We start from the raw sequence: 14,741 nt of genomic DNA on the forward strand, positions 1-14,741 counted from the left end.
TGGGAGGGTTAGTGAGCAGAGCCTTGAGCTTGTCAAGGGCTTCCTGGGCCTCGGAGGTCTAGGAAAAGTGCTTGGATTTTCTAAGTAACCTATACAGAGGTAGTCCTTTCTCCCCGAGACGGGAGATGAAACGACTGAGGGAAGCTAGGTACCCCGTGACTCTCTGTACTCCCTTTGGGTTATGAATTGGGCCCATATTTGCGATGGCCGAGACTTTTTCTGGTTTGGCCTCGATCCCTCGCTCAGACACAATGAACCCATGGAGCATGCCTCGGGGGACCCCGAAAACGCATTTTTCGGGGTTCAGTCTGATCCCTTTAGCCCGCAGGCATCGGAATGTTTCATCCAGGTTGGCCACCAGGCCGCTTGCCTTCCTAGATTTGACAACAATGCCGTCTACGTAAGCCTCTACCGTTTGGCTATGAGGTCCCCGAAGACCTGGAGCATACATCGCTGGTATGTAGCCCCCGCGTTATTAAGGCCGAAAGGCATGGTTACGTAGCAAAACATCCCGAAAGGGGTGATGAAAGAGGTCGCGAGCTGGTCGGACTCTTTCATCTTAATTTGGTGGTAACCAGAATAAGCATCAAGAAAAGATAAAATTTCACATCCCGCAGTGGAGTCAACTATTTGATCGATACGAGGTAATGGAAAGGGGTTCTTAGGACATGCTTTATTTAAACTAGTATAGTCTACACACATCCTCCACTTCCCATTTTTCTTCTTGACTAGTACAGGGTTAGCTAACCACTCGGGATGGAATACCTCCTTGATGAATCCGGCCGCCAGCAACTTGTGGATCTCCTCCCCGATGGCCCGGCGCTTCTCCTCGTCGAATCGGCGCAGGCGTTGCTTCACGGGCTTGGAGCCGGCTCGGATGTCCAAGGAGTGCTCGGCGACTTCCCTCGGTATGCCAGGCATGTCCGAGGGACTCCACGCAAATATGTCCGCATTTGCATGGAGAAAATCGACGAGCATTGCTTCCTATTTGGGGTCGAGGCTCGAGCTGATCCTCAACGCCCTACCTTCAGAGGTCCCGGGGTCGAGGAAGACGAGCTTGGTCTCCTCCGCCTGCTCAAAGCTTCTGGCGTGACGCTTGGGGTCGGGGATGTCCTGGTCATCGTCGCCGAGGCCGGTGAGGATAGACAGAGACTCAGCCAGAGCCTCGGCCTGCTCGATGCACTCGACGTCGCACTGGTTGGCGTGCTGGCTTGTCGTGCTAACGGTGATGATGCCGTTTGGCCCCGGCATCTTGAGCTTGAGGTAGGTGTAGTTGGGGACGGCCATGAACTTGGCGTAGCATGGTCGCCCTAGGATTGCGTGGTAGGTTCCTAGGAACCTGACCACATCGAAGGTGAGGACCTCCCGTCTGAAGTTGTCGGAGGTCCCGAAGCAGACGGGCAGATCGATCTGCCCGAGGGGATGGGCGCGATGTCCTGACACCACTCCATGGAATGGCGATGCATCATTCCTCAGTCGAGACTTGCTGATCCCCATGAGGGCCAAAGTCTCGGCGTAAAGAATGTTGAGGCCGCTGCCTCCGTCCATCAACACCTTGGAGAGACGAGTCTCGGCGATGATGGGGTCGACGATCAAAGGATAACTCCCAGGATTGGGGATCTGATCCGGGTGATCCTGACGGTCGAACGTGATTGCGCTCTTGGACCACTTGAGGAACGATGGGGCGGCTGTGCTGACTGCGCAAACTTCTCGGAGTTCGCGCTTCCTTTGACTCGCGGTGAGGCGAGCCACACGTCCCCAAAGATCAAGAGGCAGTTCTTGACCTTAGGGAATCCTTCTCCCTGGGGGTCGTCGTCCTTGGGGGGCTCTTCAGCGCCCTCCTTGACTATGATGTCGGTGTAGTACCGACGCAGGACAGTGCACTCCTCAAGGGTGTGCTTGGTTGGTCCCCTGTGATAGGGGCATGGCTTCTTCAACATTTCGTCGAAGAGGCCACGGCCAGCAGGAGCCCACTTAGGGTTCTTGCGATGTGCCGCGGTGACCAGGTTGTCGTCCGACTGACCCTGCTTCCCCTTGCGACCCTTCTTCTTCTTATTTGGGTCGCGAGAGCCTGAGTCCTCGGTGGCCTCGGCTTTTTGTTTCCCCTTGGCCATGCCGTCGGAGAAAATGGCACCAACCGCCTCTTCGCCTCAGGCAAAGTTGGTGGCGATGTCGAGCAGCTGGCTGGTGCTCGTGGGGGTCTTGCGACCGAGCTCGTGTACCAGCTCCTTGCATGTGGTACCAGCGATGAAGGCTCCGATGACGTCGGAGTCTGTGATATTGGGGAGCTCGGTGCACTGCTTGGAGAATCGCCTGATGAAGTCTCGGAGGGACTCATCGGGCTTTTGCCGGCAGCTCCTGAGGTCCCATGAGTTCCCAGGGTGCACGTATGTGCCTTGGAAGTTCCCGACGAAGATCCTGACTAGGTCGGCCCAGTCGTGGATCATGCGCTCAGGGAGGTGCTCAAGCCATGCTCTGGCCGTATCGGCCAGGTGGAGTGGCAGGTTGTGGATGGTGAGCAAGTCATCTTCCGCCCCGCCCAGCTGACATGCTAGGCGGTAGTCCACTAGCCAGAGCTCAGGGTTGGTTTCCCCCGAGTACTTGGTGAGTTTAGCGGGCTGTCGGAATCGTGTCGGGAATTTGGCCCTGCGGATGGCCTCGCTGAAGATGCGGGGGCCCGGAGGCTCCAGCGACGTGCTGCGGTCGTGGTCGGGGTCGTACCTCCCGCCTCGGCACGGTCGATAGCACCGAGACTTGGCCTCGTCCCTGTCACGCCGTCTGGCCTCAATGGTGGCTCGGGCGTCCGCGTTGGCCCCGACGGGTTCGTGGACCGATGGGGCCCTGTCACCCCCTTGCGGGTAAGGGGGCGGCGGACCCTGCACCGTTGGTGCCCTGTTAGGAGGGGATCGATCCCCTTGGCGTCTCGTACCGTGGGACTGTGACGCAGAACTTTCTGCGTTCTGCACCACACCTTGCTCCAGGAGGCCACGTAGCCCCTGGCGCAGCCTCCTCCCCTCAGAGGTCGATGGCTTGGGCATCGCTCTGAGGAGGACTGCGGCAGCCATCACGTTCTGGCTTGCCGTGCTGAAGACTGGGGGGTTGTCACCCCCTTCATCCTCGATGATGCGGCGGTTGACATCTCGAGCGCGGCGTCTAGCCTCGCCCCTGTCCGCGCGGCCGGACTAGTCTTGGACCAGGGTCTCGCGGAGTTGGTGGAGGCGTACGCGCTCTTGTTCGAGCCTGGCCTCCAGCTCGTTGAGATGCTTGAGGTCAGGGCGCTGTCCTCTGCGGGGGCTGATGCTGCCTCGCGTGCTCCTGGATGGGTCCCGGGAGTTGTGTTGGGAGGTGGAGTGGCGTTCCCCTACCTAGAGGGCCCTGCACCCCCTTGAGCGTTGGGGGGCGCTACTCTGACCTCGAGGTTGAAACACTCTCGTGATGGATCTAGCCACTGTCGTTGGAGTCGGAGTAGTGGAGGTTGTAGTCGCTGGCCTCCAGAAAGCGCATGAAAGTTTCCGGGTCGCCACAACTGGAAAAGTTTGCGCCAGCCCATTCATCGTCGCCTGAGGTGGGATCCTCAGGGTATGACGAACGGGCGGTGTAGCGATAAGGTCCAGGGTAGACCTCAGGTGGTGCCCTGGAAGATCCACGTACGCACTTAATGAAATGCTCGCGGAAGAGGCGTAAGTGGCTGCTGCACTCTTGAGTCCCAGAGGGAGCTCGGGAGGCGCCGCTGTCTTTCCTCCATCCGTGGATGGAGGGCGACGAGAAGTCGAAGCCCCTTGGTCCCTCTTCTGAGGAGAGGGCGGGAGCCGTGCTTTGCCCTTTGATCGGGGCGGAACAGGGGGTCGTGAAGATCCCCTGTTGGTCCATGGAGTGGAGCTCGACGCTCTGCGGGCCCTTCCTCTAGCGCCTGTCGGGCCAGAAGAATGGGCGATCTGGTGAGGAATATGCGGGGGGAGGGCCGGATGGACCCTCGCCTTAGTGGTAGGGTCAGAGATCCTAGACCTCTGACGCCCCCGTTGGGCACCCCCTTCATGGTGCCCCGAGCGCCTCCCACGCACTGGCTGCGGTGGGATCGGCTCGGGGCGAGGCTCGGCGTCACCACGTGGTGGGAGGAGGACCATGTCATAGCCGAAGCCAAGCGACATGAACTCCAAACTCCCAAACATCATGATGGTGCCGAGGCGAAGTGGGTGGAATCCGTCTGCCATCCGGGCTTTCCCCAGTAGGGAAAGATGAATGCCACGCAAAAGGCCCCTACCTGGCGTGCCAACTGTCGGCGTCTAGACTCGTGCTCTAGACACAAACGAGTATAAGTATGCGTGACCACCTAAACCCGGATGGTGATGCAAGTGGAACACAGAGAGTTTATACTAGTTCAGGCTAAGGATGCCCTACGTCTAGTGAGATCGGGGGGTCTGTATTGCCTTGCACCCAAAGGTGCTTATAGTAGGAGTGTACAAGCAGGTTGCGAGAGAGGGCTAAGTCCCAAGTCTCGACTTATGCATGGTGGACAGAGCGCTGGTTGCTACTCTGTGAGTGAACTCGCTTAGAGTTGTGGTGTTTGTGTATTGCTTGGCCGTGTGCTGTGTGGATGTCCGTGTCGTGGATGCGAGCCCTGGTTCCCCTTTTATAGTCTCAAGGGGGACACAGGGTTTTACATGCGTGATTGGTGATTTCCTCTGCTGAGTGGTGAAGCCACAGTCCCGACCCTGTAGAAGCTTGCCCATCCCGTCTTTGAGGCATGGCTATCAGCATGGCTGCTCCTGTGAGGGGTTACCGAGTCCTGTTGGAGTTGTGGGGGTCGGATCGGTGATACTGCAGCCCGTCCTGTAATAGTAGGAAAAGACAGCTAATAGTGACACTGGTTAATCTCTCCCATTCCTCTTTCACTGTGAGGCGGTACACTACAGTGAAAGAGGTAAGGCCACAGTGGCCGGGGTGGTTGGAATAGTCGCCTCCATGCCCTGCTGCGATATGGGAGTCACTGCGCCTGTCACGTCGTGGGTACGGGCGCCGTGCGTTGGAAGCCTTGCTCTGTGCTATGGGATCGGGCGAAGCGGCGTTGGCACCTGAGCCCTAGAGGGGTCGGGCGAGGCAGAACTTGCGCCCGAGGCCGAGGGGGGTCGGGCGAGCTGGTACTTGCGCCTGAGGCCAAGGGGTCGGGCGAGCTGGGGCCCGCACCCTGGTGATTGCGGATGGTTTGCTTTGTCTTTTGTGACTTTTATTACTCTGATTTGGGTATCCCTTTTTATGGTACCCAACACTACTACACCTGGACTTGATGATCATTTGAGCACAGGTGGAGATGAAGGCATGGCACCTGCTGCTCATGACAGTACAGGTGCCGATAATGGAACTAGAGATGAAACTGAAGGCATGTAACATTTTTTCAGTAAATATGACATCTATTTTGCTCATTTGAATGAAAGTAAACCATTTCATTAAATGATATCTATTTTGTAGCTGCAGCACAGCAAGCACCAAGGAGACCCAGAGGACCAACTGTGGGAAAACAGCTAGACAAAATGACTAAAGCTATGGGAAGAAGACTGCCCATTGTTGTTGACGAAGGCCAAAGAAGGCCGCACGAACCTGTTCAAGCAGCCAAGTTTGCATCAAAGGGTGGCATCATCGTTTGGGAAAGCATGCCTGTCCTACCACATTGGAAAGACAAAAAATACTACGACAAATTTGAGGGAGAGCTTTCTGTAAGTGCTATTTCTAATCTAAACTTTTATACTACTTCACCTTAATTGTCAAACTAACTATGGAGTTCACAAATGCCTAGGGGCGCTTGGCCATTAAGACTAAAGACAAGCCAACAGAAGAAGCTTGTACTGATCTGATGTGCATTGTAATAAAGAACCCACGATATAGGCTCAAGGTAAAATACTTCAATGGTGTAGCTGCAAATGAGGTTCCGACAACTTCACCTGTTTCTTACATGACTGATGAACAGTGGAAGGCACTAGTTGCAAAGTGGACTGATCCAAACAACATGGTATGGGTATCTTGTCATATATTATTATTTCACATTCAGTTTGCATAGGATCTTCTCACTTTCAATCTATGATCCCATCTGACATCTAGTTTCTCTTGTAGGAAACATGTGAAAAGAACAAGCAGAACCGTAGTAAGGTGAAATATCATCAGACTACTGGTTCTCGATGCTACGAGGCACACCTATATGATTATGTTAGTGTAAATTTCCTTGTACAATAACCTGTACGTTTCCATGAATCAGCTGCCTTTGCACTAGATTTGAGACAACTTTTATGTGCATGTTTATGCATGGACAGAAGCAGAAGAGAAAAAGGGAAGAACCTAGCTTAGATATGACTGGAGAATTAGATGCGGTGGAGGCCTTCAAGACCTGCCACACCAGCTCCAAACGTGGCATGAGTGAACCTGCAAGAGAAGCACTTGTAAGATCATTAGTTTGATTTATTCAATGCATTTTTATTAGATCATATGATGTTCATTGGCATTGTTTGTTTCACTGGCCACTTTGTTCTGGCCTAATTATTATTCCTGTCAATGTCAAATCAATGTTTGCATGTGGTACTGCTCTGAATCAATGTCTGTATAAACTGATTATCATTTCTCTCAGTTTCGATCTAGTGTCGCCTGTGCATCTTTTACAGTTATCATCTGTATATATTTCTTTGAATGAAGATATTGTCTGCATTTGCTACTGCTCTGAATTAATATATTTCTTGTACTCTGAATGCATGAGCCTGATGGAGTCTTGTGTTGCATCAACTTGGTATTTGAAAATAATAGAAACAGAAAGGTACTTATTCAAATGGTGTCAGTCTTGAAGTCATGTTGTAGTAGCCTGACTGGAGTTTATAGTTCTACTCTAGATGTTTATAAGAGAATACAATAATTTTCCTGAGATGTTTTGGATCTGTCAGCTACAGAATTCCTTTGGATGTATAAATTCAAAGGTAGTGTTGCCGAACAAAAGTATGGTTGTGTTAGCTGTTGATGTCAGCCAGGTTTTTACACCTTTTACTGAATGAACAGTCCTGACGAATCTAACTAGTCCCAGACTGAAACTAGTTGCCTGATTAATCTAGATACTTGAGCAACAATAGTGGCGAGTGAGATGCCCGCTGTTCTTTGGCATATGAAACGAGCTCTGTGGAACATAGTCTGCTACTTAATTTAAGTAATGATAACGGTAGCATGCAGCCCGAGTCTTCAGCATCACGAACGGCGCCCATCTGCAGACATGCGTGGAGTATGCGGCCACGCCGTTGCATGCGCGCGGAGCGCGCACACGTTGTGCATGCGCACGACGTGCGGCTGAGCCTGCCTGGTCCTCCCTGTATGTAGGATCGTAGAGACCAAGTGCTGTGCTAGCCTGTTGTATAAGTATTCATGCCAATGATTCAATGAAAGTGTGGCTTGAGTCTAAACTTCTTTATGGTATCTATTAGCTCGGTCTGATCCCCTGTCCACAGCCCTCGCTAGCCTTCTTCTTCCGCTGCTCACCCTCTTGTGCTGCTCGCCATGGAGGACAACCCTCTGTTCGCGTTCGAGCAGTCCGTCCACGGCTCACCCACCGGCTCGTCTGCCTCCTTCACCGCCTCCTTTAATGGTGGTGCTGCTCCGCCGCCACACCCTACACCTCCCTCCGCCGCTGCACTGATGATGGTGAACATCAAGTCCCATGTGCCTGTGGTTCTTGACATCGTCAACCCGAACTATCAAGAATGGCGCTGCTTTCTCGACTCCATCATCGGCAAGTTCGGCCTTCTTCCCCACATCCAAGCCGCCCCCACTGCCGCACAGCTCGCCGACCCGGAGTGGGTGATGAAGGACCAGTGCCTCGTCAACTGGCTCTTCAACACCATGACCCGCGATGTCATGCGCATCGTCCGCGTTCCCGGTGGGAACGCCGCCGCGTTCACGATCTGGAATGCCATCGTCGATCAGTTCCGCGACCACCAGCTCCACCGCGCCGTGTACCTGGAGTCCGAGTACAGGAGCCTGTACCAAGGTGATCTCAACGTCACCGACTACACCGCCAAGCTGAAGGAGCTCGCCGATGCCCTTGGCGACCTTGGCCAGCCGGTCTCCGACCAGTCCCAGGTCCTCAACATGCTACGCGGCCTCAACGACAAGTACCGCCACTGCATCGCCACCATCACCTCCAGGCAGCCTCCTCACACCTTCCTCTCCGCCCGCTCGTTCCTCCTGCTGGAGGAGCTCTACGCCACAGAACACGGCAAGATGGCGACGCAGCACGCCATGCTCGCCCAGGGCGCTCGTGTGCAGTCGCCCCGCCCCGCTCACCCCTCGCCGACACCTGCCTCGGCCGGTCAGCAACATGGCGGCTCCGGCTCTCCATCCGGTGGTAACCGCAACCGACGCCGTGGTCGCGGCAAAGGAACCGGCAACGTCGTGCCGGCCAACGGCCCGGCCAATCCCTCCACAGGCAGCAACGGCGGACCTTCCCCCACGCCACGGCCTACCAGCTTCCCCAACACTCTATGGGCCGCGGCATACAACCCTTGGCAGGGCATGGTCCAGGCGTGGCCCATGCCCTTCCGCCCTCCTACTGCCGGTGTCCTCGGCCCACGGCCCGGAACGCCTCCCCAGCAGGCCTTCTACGCCGGCCCCTACGACGCCCAGTCGATGCAGTCCGTGCCCGCGCCTGTCGATCCGAATGCCATGCTCGCCGCGCTCGCCAACGCCGGCGTTCCTCAGGCAGGCACCAGCAACTCCGACTGGTTCCTGGACACGGGAGCCTCTTCACACATGACATCGGGTACCGGTAATCTTCATCACATCCGCCCCCTAATCCCTTCTTCCTCTGTCACGGTGGGCAATGGTACTCGTATGCCCATCACCCACCTTGCCAGATCCTCCGTTCCCACCTCCACTACTCCTCTCTCACTCAACAACGTTCTCATCACTCCATCCCTTGTTAAGAATTTGATTTCTGTCCGTTCGCTTACACGTGATAATAACGTTTCTGTTGAATTTGATCCCCATGGTTTTTCAATCAAGGACCTACAAACCCAACAGGTGAAGCTCCGATGCGACAGTCGCGGTGATCTCTACCCCCTGCGGCCACCTCAACACCTCGCTCTTCATGCCTCTGCCTCTGCCGATCTCTGGCATCAACGACTGGGCCATCCCGGGCGCGATCAGATGGCTGCGGCGCTGCGCAACTTCAACTTCACCTGCACCAAGTCCAGCGCTCATGTCTGCACCGCTTGCCAGTTGGGCATGATAGAATAAAAAGAACTTAAGTAGGATCTGCTAACCGGAGGATTAGCCGGGTGGAAACTAATACAAGTAGATAAAGAGTGTTTCGAGAACCTAATACAAGATCTAGGTGAACATGATGTAGAGGAGGTTATGGTAAAGCACAGACCATCCGATTTAGGAGCAGAAGAGCCGGGATCCGCCATCAGTGGCGGACGTAGATGCTCGGCACCAGGAGACGAAGAAGAAGACACCGGGAAGTAGCGCGGCGGCGGTGGATCTTCCCGTCACTGCCTATGACCCTCTAGATCGGATTAGGGTTTAGATGTGGGAGGGAGTGTTGGCGGCGGCCAACTTCGTGGTTCGTGCCCCGGCTCCCCTCCCTTCTCTTTATACCGCAGGGTGACAGGGGCCCACCAGCCATTGAACGGCTGGGGCTCCCCGATCAGGAGTGGATCTGGTCGTTGGGCCATCAGGGGAGAACGAGTCCTTCTGCATAGCCGTTGGGCCATGCAGGAAGAGGTCAATACTAACATTCTCCCCCTTGATCTCTTCTAATAACTTACCTTAATCTCATCTTAACATTAACTTAATAAACTAATCACTTAGCTCTGTTTCATTATAAAGAAGTGCACAGAGCGCGTCTCATCGTCACAGAAAAAATCTTCCGTTGGACTTAACGGCTACAGTATATCTCTCTAATTTGAAAACAGAGTTCTAACTAAAGGGCCCTAAGTGTTCAGTGATCATAGGCTTTCCCTTAAACCCATACTGGCTACGTGTTTTCTGAACACGTTGGGTGGTAAGCCTTTTGTGAGCGGATCCGCTAACATATTGTCCGTCTTAATATGCTCTAGACTTATAATATGATCCTGAACTTTTTCTTTCACAACATAGTACCTATGTCAATGTGTTTGGCAGCACCACTTGACCTATTGTTGTGAGCATATTCAACTGCGGGATTATTGTCGCAGTACAACTTAAGTGGTCTCTCAATGCTGTCTACCACTCTTAATCCGGGTAAAAATTTCTTAAGCCAATTTACCTGCCCCGAGGCCTCATAGCATGCTACAAACTCAGCGTACATCGTAGATGATGTAACAATAGGTTGTTTGGAGCTTTTCCACGATATTGCCCCACCTGCAAGGGTGAATATGTAGCCTGACGTGGATTTTCTTTCATCCCCTGCATAATCTGAATTTGAGAAGCCCACTATCTCTAGTGAGTCTGTCTTTCTATAGTTTAGCATGAAGCCTTTTGTGCCCTGCAAATAACGCAAGACTTTCTTAACTAATTTCCAGTGTTCTACACCTGGATTCTTCTGATATCTGCCAAGTAACCCGGTAACAAAAGCTATGTCAGGGCGAGTACAAATTTGAGCATATTGTAAGCTTCCGACAGCTGAAGCATAAGGTACTGAACTCATTTGCTCGAGCTCTATCTGATTCTTGGGACACTGATGTTCCCCATATCTATCGCCCTTGACAATGGGTGCAGGTGACGGACAACACTTATGCATAACATATTTCTTAAGAATCTTATCTATGTATGCTTTTTGTGACAGCCCTAAAACCCCTCTATTTCTATCACGGTGAATCTCAATTCCCAGAACAAAAGAGGCTTCACCGAGATCCTTCATATCAAAATGTGAGGACAAGAACTTCTTAGTCTCCAATAGTAGACTAACATCATTGCTTGCTAGCAAAATGTCATCCACGTATAGGACTAAGAAGATGAACTTAGCATTCTTAAACTTTGCATAAACACAATTGTCCTCTACATTTGCCTTAAACCCAAACTTTCTAATTGTATTATCAAACTTCAAATACCACTGTCTTGAAGCTTGTTTTAGCCCATAAATAGACTTTCTTAGTCGGCATCCCATATTTTCTTTACCTTCCATGACAAAACCTTTCGGCTGTGCCATGTAAACATCTTCCTCAAGATCCCCATTAAGGAACGCCGTCTTAACATCCATCTGATGCAATTCTAAGTCAAAATGTGCTACTAGTGCCATTATTATTCTAAAAGAATCTTTACACGAGACAGGAGAGAAAGTCTCGTTGTAATCAATTCCTTCTCTTTGGGTAAACCCTTTTGCTACGAGACGTGCCTTATGTCTTTCGACATTGCCTTGGGAGTCATACTTAGTTTTATAAACCCATTTGCAACCAACCTTCTTAGCTCCCTTAGGAATCTCCATTAGTTCCCAAACTTTATTGGAATCCATGGATTTTATCTCATCTCTCATAGCTTCTAACCACTTTGCAGCGTATTCGCTTCTCATGGCTTGTTCATATGTAGTGGGATCATCTTCCATATGAAATTCTTCGGTTTCATAAACCTCATAATCATCTGATATAGCTGATCTTCTAGTTCTTTATGACCTTCTAAGGTTCTCATTGTTTGGCGCTATATGGGGCTGTTGTTGTTCTTCCTGTTGCACGACTGGTGGTTCTAACGGATCTTGAGGGACAGGTTCCAGGTTCTCATCAAGTGTCGGCAATGGAGAACTAACAACAGGTGCTGGCACTACAGTGTCTAGCACTGCTGGTGTAGCAACAATAGGTAGCGTGAAGTATGATTCTTGTAGCATTGGAGTAGGGGCATAAACCCGCTTCTCCTCAAGACTAATTTCTCGCGCTACCTGGCTCCCCCTGATCATAACATCTTCTAAGAACTCAGCGTGTCTTGTTTCTACAAACTTTGTTTGCCTGTCAGGGCAATAAAAGCGGTAGCCTTTTGATCTTTCTGGGTAGCCAATGAAATGGCAGCTGACTGTCTTAGGATCTAATTTTCCTAAATTTGGGTTGAAAACTTTTGCCTCAGCAGGACAACCCCACACCCTTAAATGATTAAGTGAGGGCGCTTTGCCTGTCCACAACTCATACGGTGTCTTAGGCACCGACTTACTAGGCACTCGATTAAGAATGTGAATAGCGGTTTTTAACGCCTCCATCCACAAACTTATCGGTAGGGTAGAGTAGCTTATCATGCTTCTTACCATATCCATTAAGGTACGGTTTCTTCTTTCAGCTACTCCATTCTGCTGAGGCTCTCCTGGCATGGAATACTGAGCAACTATGCCATTTTCCTGTAGGAACTTTCCAAAAGGTCCTGGAACCTGGCCATACGGGGTATGTCGCCCATAATATTCCCCACCACGGTCTGATCTTACTATCTTAATTTTCTTATTGTGCTGATTTTCTACTTCAGCTTTAAATATCTTAAACTTTTCTAAAGCTTCTGATCTTTCTCTAATTGGATAGATGTAGCCAAAACGTGAATAATCATCTATGAATGTTATAAATGAATCATAACCATCCACACTTTTAACAGGAAAAGGTCCACATATATCTGTGTGGATTATTTCTAAGGTTCCTGCACTTCGTTTGGCATTTTTCTTAATTTTCTTAACATACTTTCCTTTGATGCAATCAATACACTGATCTAATTCTAAGAGTTCTAAGGGCGGAAGAATATCATTTTTGACTAATCTTTCTATTCTCCCCCTCGAAATGTGGCCTAATCTGCAATGCCACAATTTCGAAGAGTCATGCTGATGATTCTTACGCTTTCTATTTACATTCATAGACAAGGAGTTTGTCTCGTTCACAATGGATATAGCATTCACATTCTCAGAAATTGATAACAAATAAAGTTTGTCTTGTCGGAAGGCAAGACCAACACACTTATTATGAAATAGTATCTTACATTTGCCATCTCCAAAATGGCATGCCAATCCATCATCATCTAATTTAGAAACACTTATTAAATTGCGATGCAAAGAGGGAACAAAAAGTACATCTGATAGCCTATGTACAAAACCATCTAATAATGCTAAAGACAAGTCGCCAATGGCTTCGACGTCGGCCTGTACTCCATTTGCCACCTTAATTGTTCTTTCTCCTTTTTGCAGGGTTCTCCTCGTATGGAATCCCTGTAAAGAATTAGCAACATGAATTGTTGCACCTGAGTCAATCCACCAAGTAGATTTATCATAACTTAAATACAAGGATTCATCTACAAATGTAACTAAGTCCTCACCTTTTCTATTACAGAAATTCAGGAAACCAATGCAATCCTTTTGCATGTTGTCGACGAAAGCTAGTCGGCAGTCTACCTTGGGGTATACCCACAGTAGTAGTTTATCGGTAGACGGTGCGCAAACTACGAACTCGATGGTGACGCAAGACACGGACAAGCTTTTTATCCAGGTTCGGCCGCCGAGTTGGCGTAATACCTACGTCCTGCGTCTAGTTGTATTGATTTGTGCTGAGAGAATATGATGTCCTAGGGGGGTCCCTTGCCCCTCCTTATATAGTCTGGAGGGCAGGGTTACAGATCTAGAAACTAATCCTAGTCGGTTACAATTGCCATAGATAATTCGATATCAATTCCTATTCTAACCGACTAGAATCCTGCTTGATCTCCACGTCTTGTTTCCTTGCGCGAAACTCCGAGCTGTCGGATCAAGCCTTGAACTCGTCTCGTAGTGGGCCAAGCTTCCTGGCTGAAGTCTAGCCGTAAGGGTATAGGGGTTTATACCCCCACAGCTAGTCCCTGAGCACCATGTATTGTGATGCAACACGCCGTCTTGAGCTTCTTCGATCAGCGAGGCTTGTCGTCTTCAATAAGTGGGAAAATCGCCCAAACAGTTGCAACGGTTCCTTGACCAACTCGAAAGACAGTTGATCAACATTGACATCGAAGAAGCAGGTTGTTCGAAGAATGCATGGTGCTCTAAAAAAAAATTCTTTCCTGGTGAAGTGTGCCCACTTTACCTTTTTGAAAAGGTAGAAGCATCAAAAAAGCAAGCAAATTCACCGCTAGGTGAAGTGTGCCCACTTAGTCCCCGAGCCTGGTAGTAGGTGACGTAGGCACGTGGTGCCAGGGTCAAAAGAAAATTCCCCAAAGTAGTTTTGAGACTGAGATGCATCGCTAGATGCATCGTACCGATGTAGTCCCCGAGCTTGCTGGAAGGCGAAGTATGAGCCTTGTAGCAAGGTCTAAAAAATTGAATTTACCAGTCCCCGAGCATGTCATGCTCGTCTACAATTGAAAAGACCAATCGACCAGTCCCCAAGCACTTAGTGTGCTTCTTGGAATTATATGTTGCTATACTGTACGACCAGTCCCCGAGCGTCGAGTGCTCAGTGGTCGGTGCATGCTTTAAAGCTTTGAGCTGATAGACTGAGCGACCAGTCCCCGAGCGTCGAGTGCTCGGTGGTCGGTGCAGTCCTTGAAGTTCTGAGTTGATAGACTGGGCAACCAGTCCCCGAGCGTCGAGTGCTCGGTGGTCGGTGCAGTCCTTGAAGTTCCGAGCTGATAGACTGGGCGACCAGTCCCCGAGCGTCGAGTGCTCGGTGGTCGGTGCAGTCCTTGAAGTTCCGAGCTGATAGACTGGGCGACCAGTCCCCGAGCGTCGAGTGCTCGGTGGTCGGTGCAGTCCCCGGATTGTTGACTCACTGGCGTATGTGTCTTCTTACTTTTGAAAAGATCTTTCCAATTAAAGT

The 14,741-nt window shown here is 50.9% G+C and overlaps 1 protein-coding gene across 1 annotated transcript; it reads left to right on the forward strand.

Annotated features, from left to right (window-relative positions):
- LOC110435912 lies at window positions 7,522-9,258 on the forward strand. Its single transcript, XM_021462016.1, has one exon. It carries the CDS (start codon window positions 7,522-7,524, stop codon window positions 9,256-9,258), a length of 1,737 nt encoding a protein of 578 aa, XP_021317691.1.

This window comes from Sorghum bicolor, chromosome 5 (genome assembly GCF_000003195.3).
Source record: "Sorghum bicolor cultivar BTx623 chromosome 5, Sorghum_bicolor_NCBIv3, whole genome shotgun sequence".
NCBI classification, from domain to species: domain Eukaryota; kingdom Viridiplantae; phylum Streptophyta; class Magnoliopsida; order Poales; family Poaceae; genus Sorghum; species Sorghum bicolor.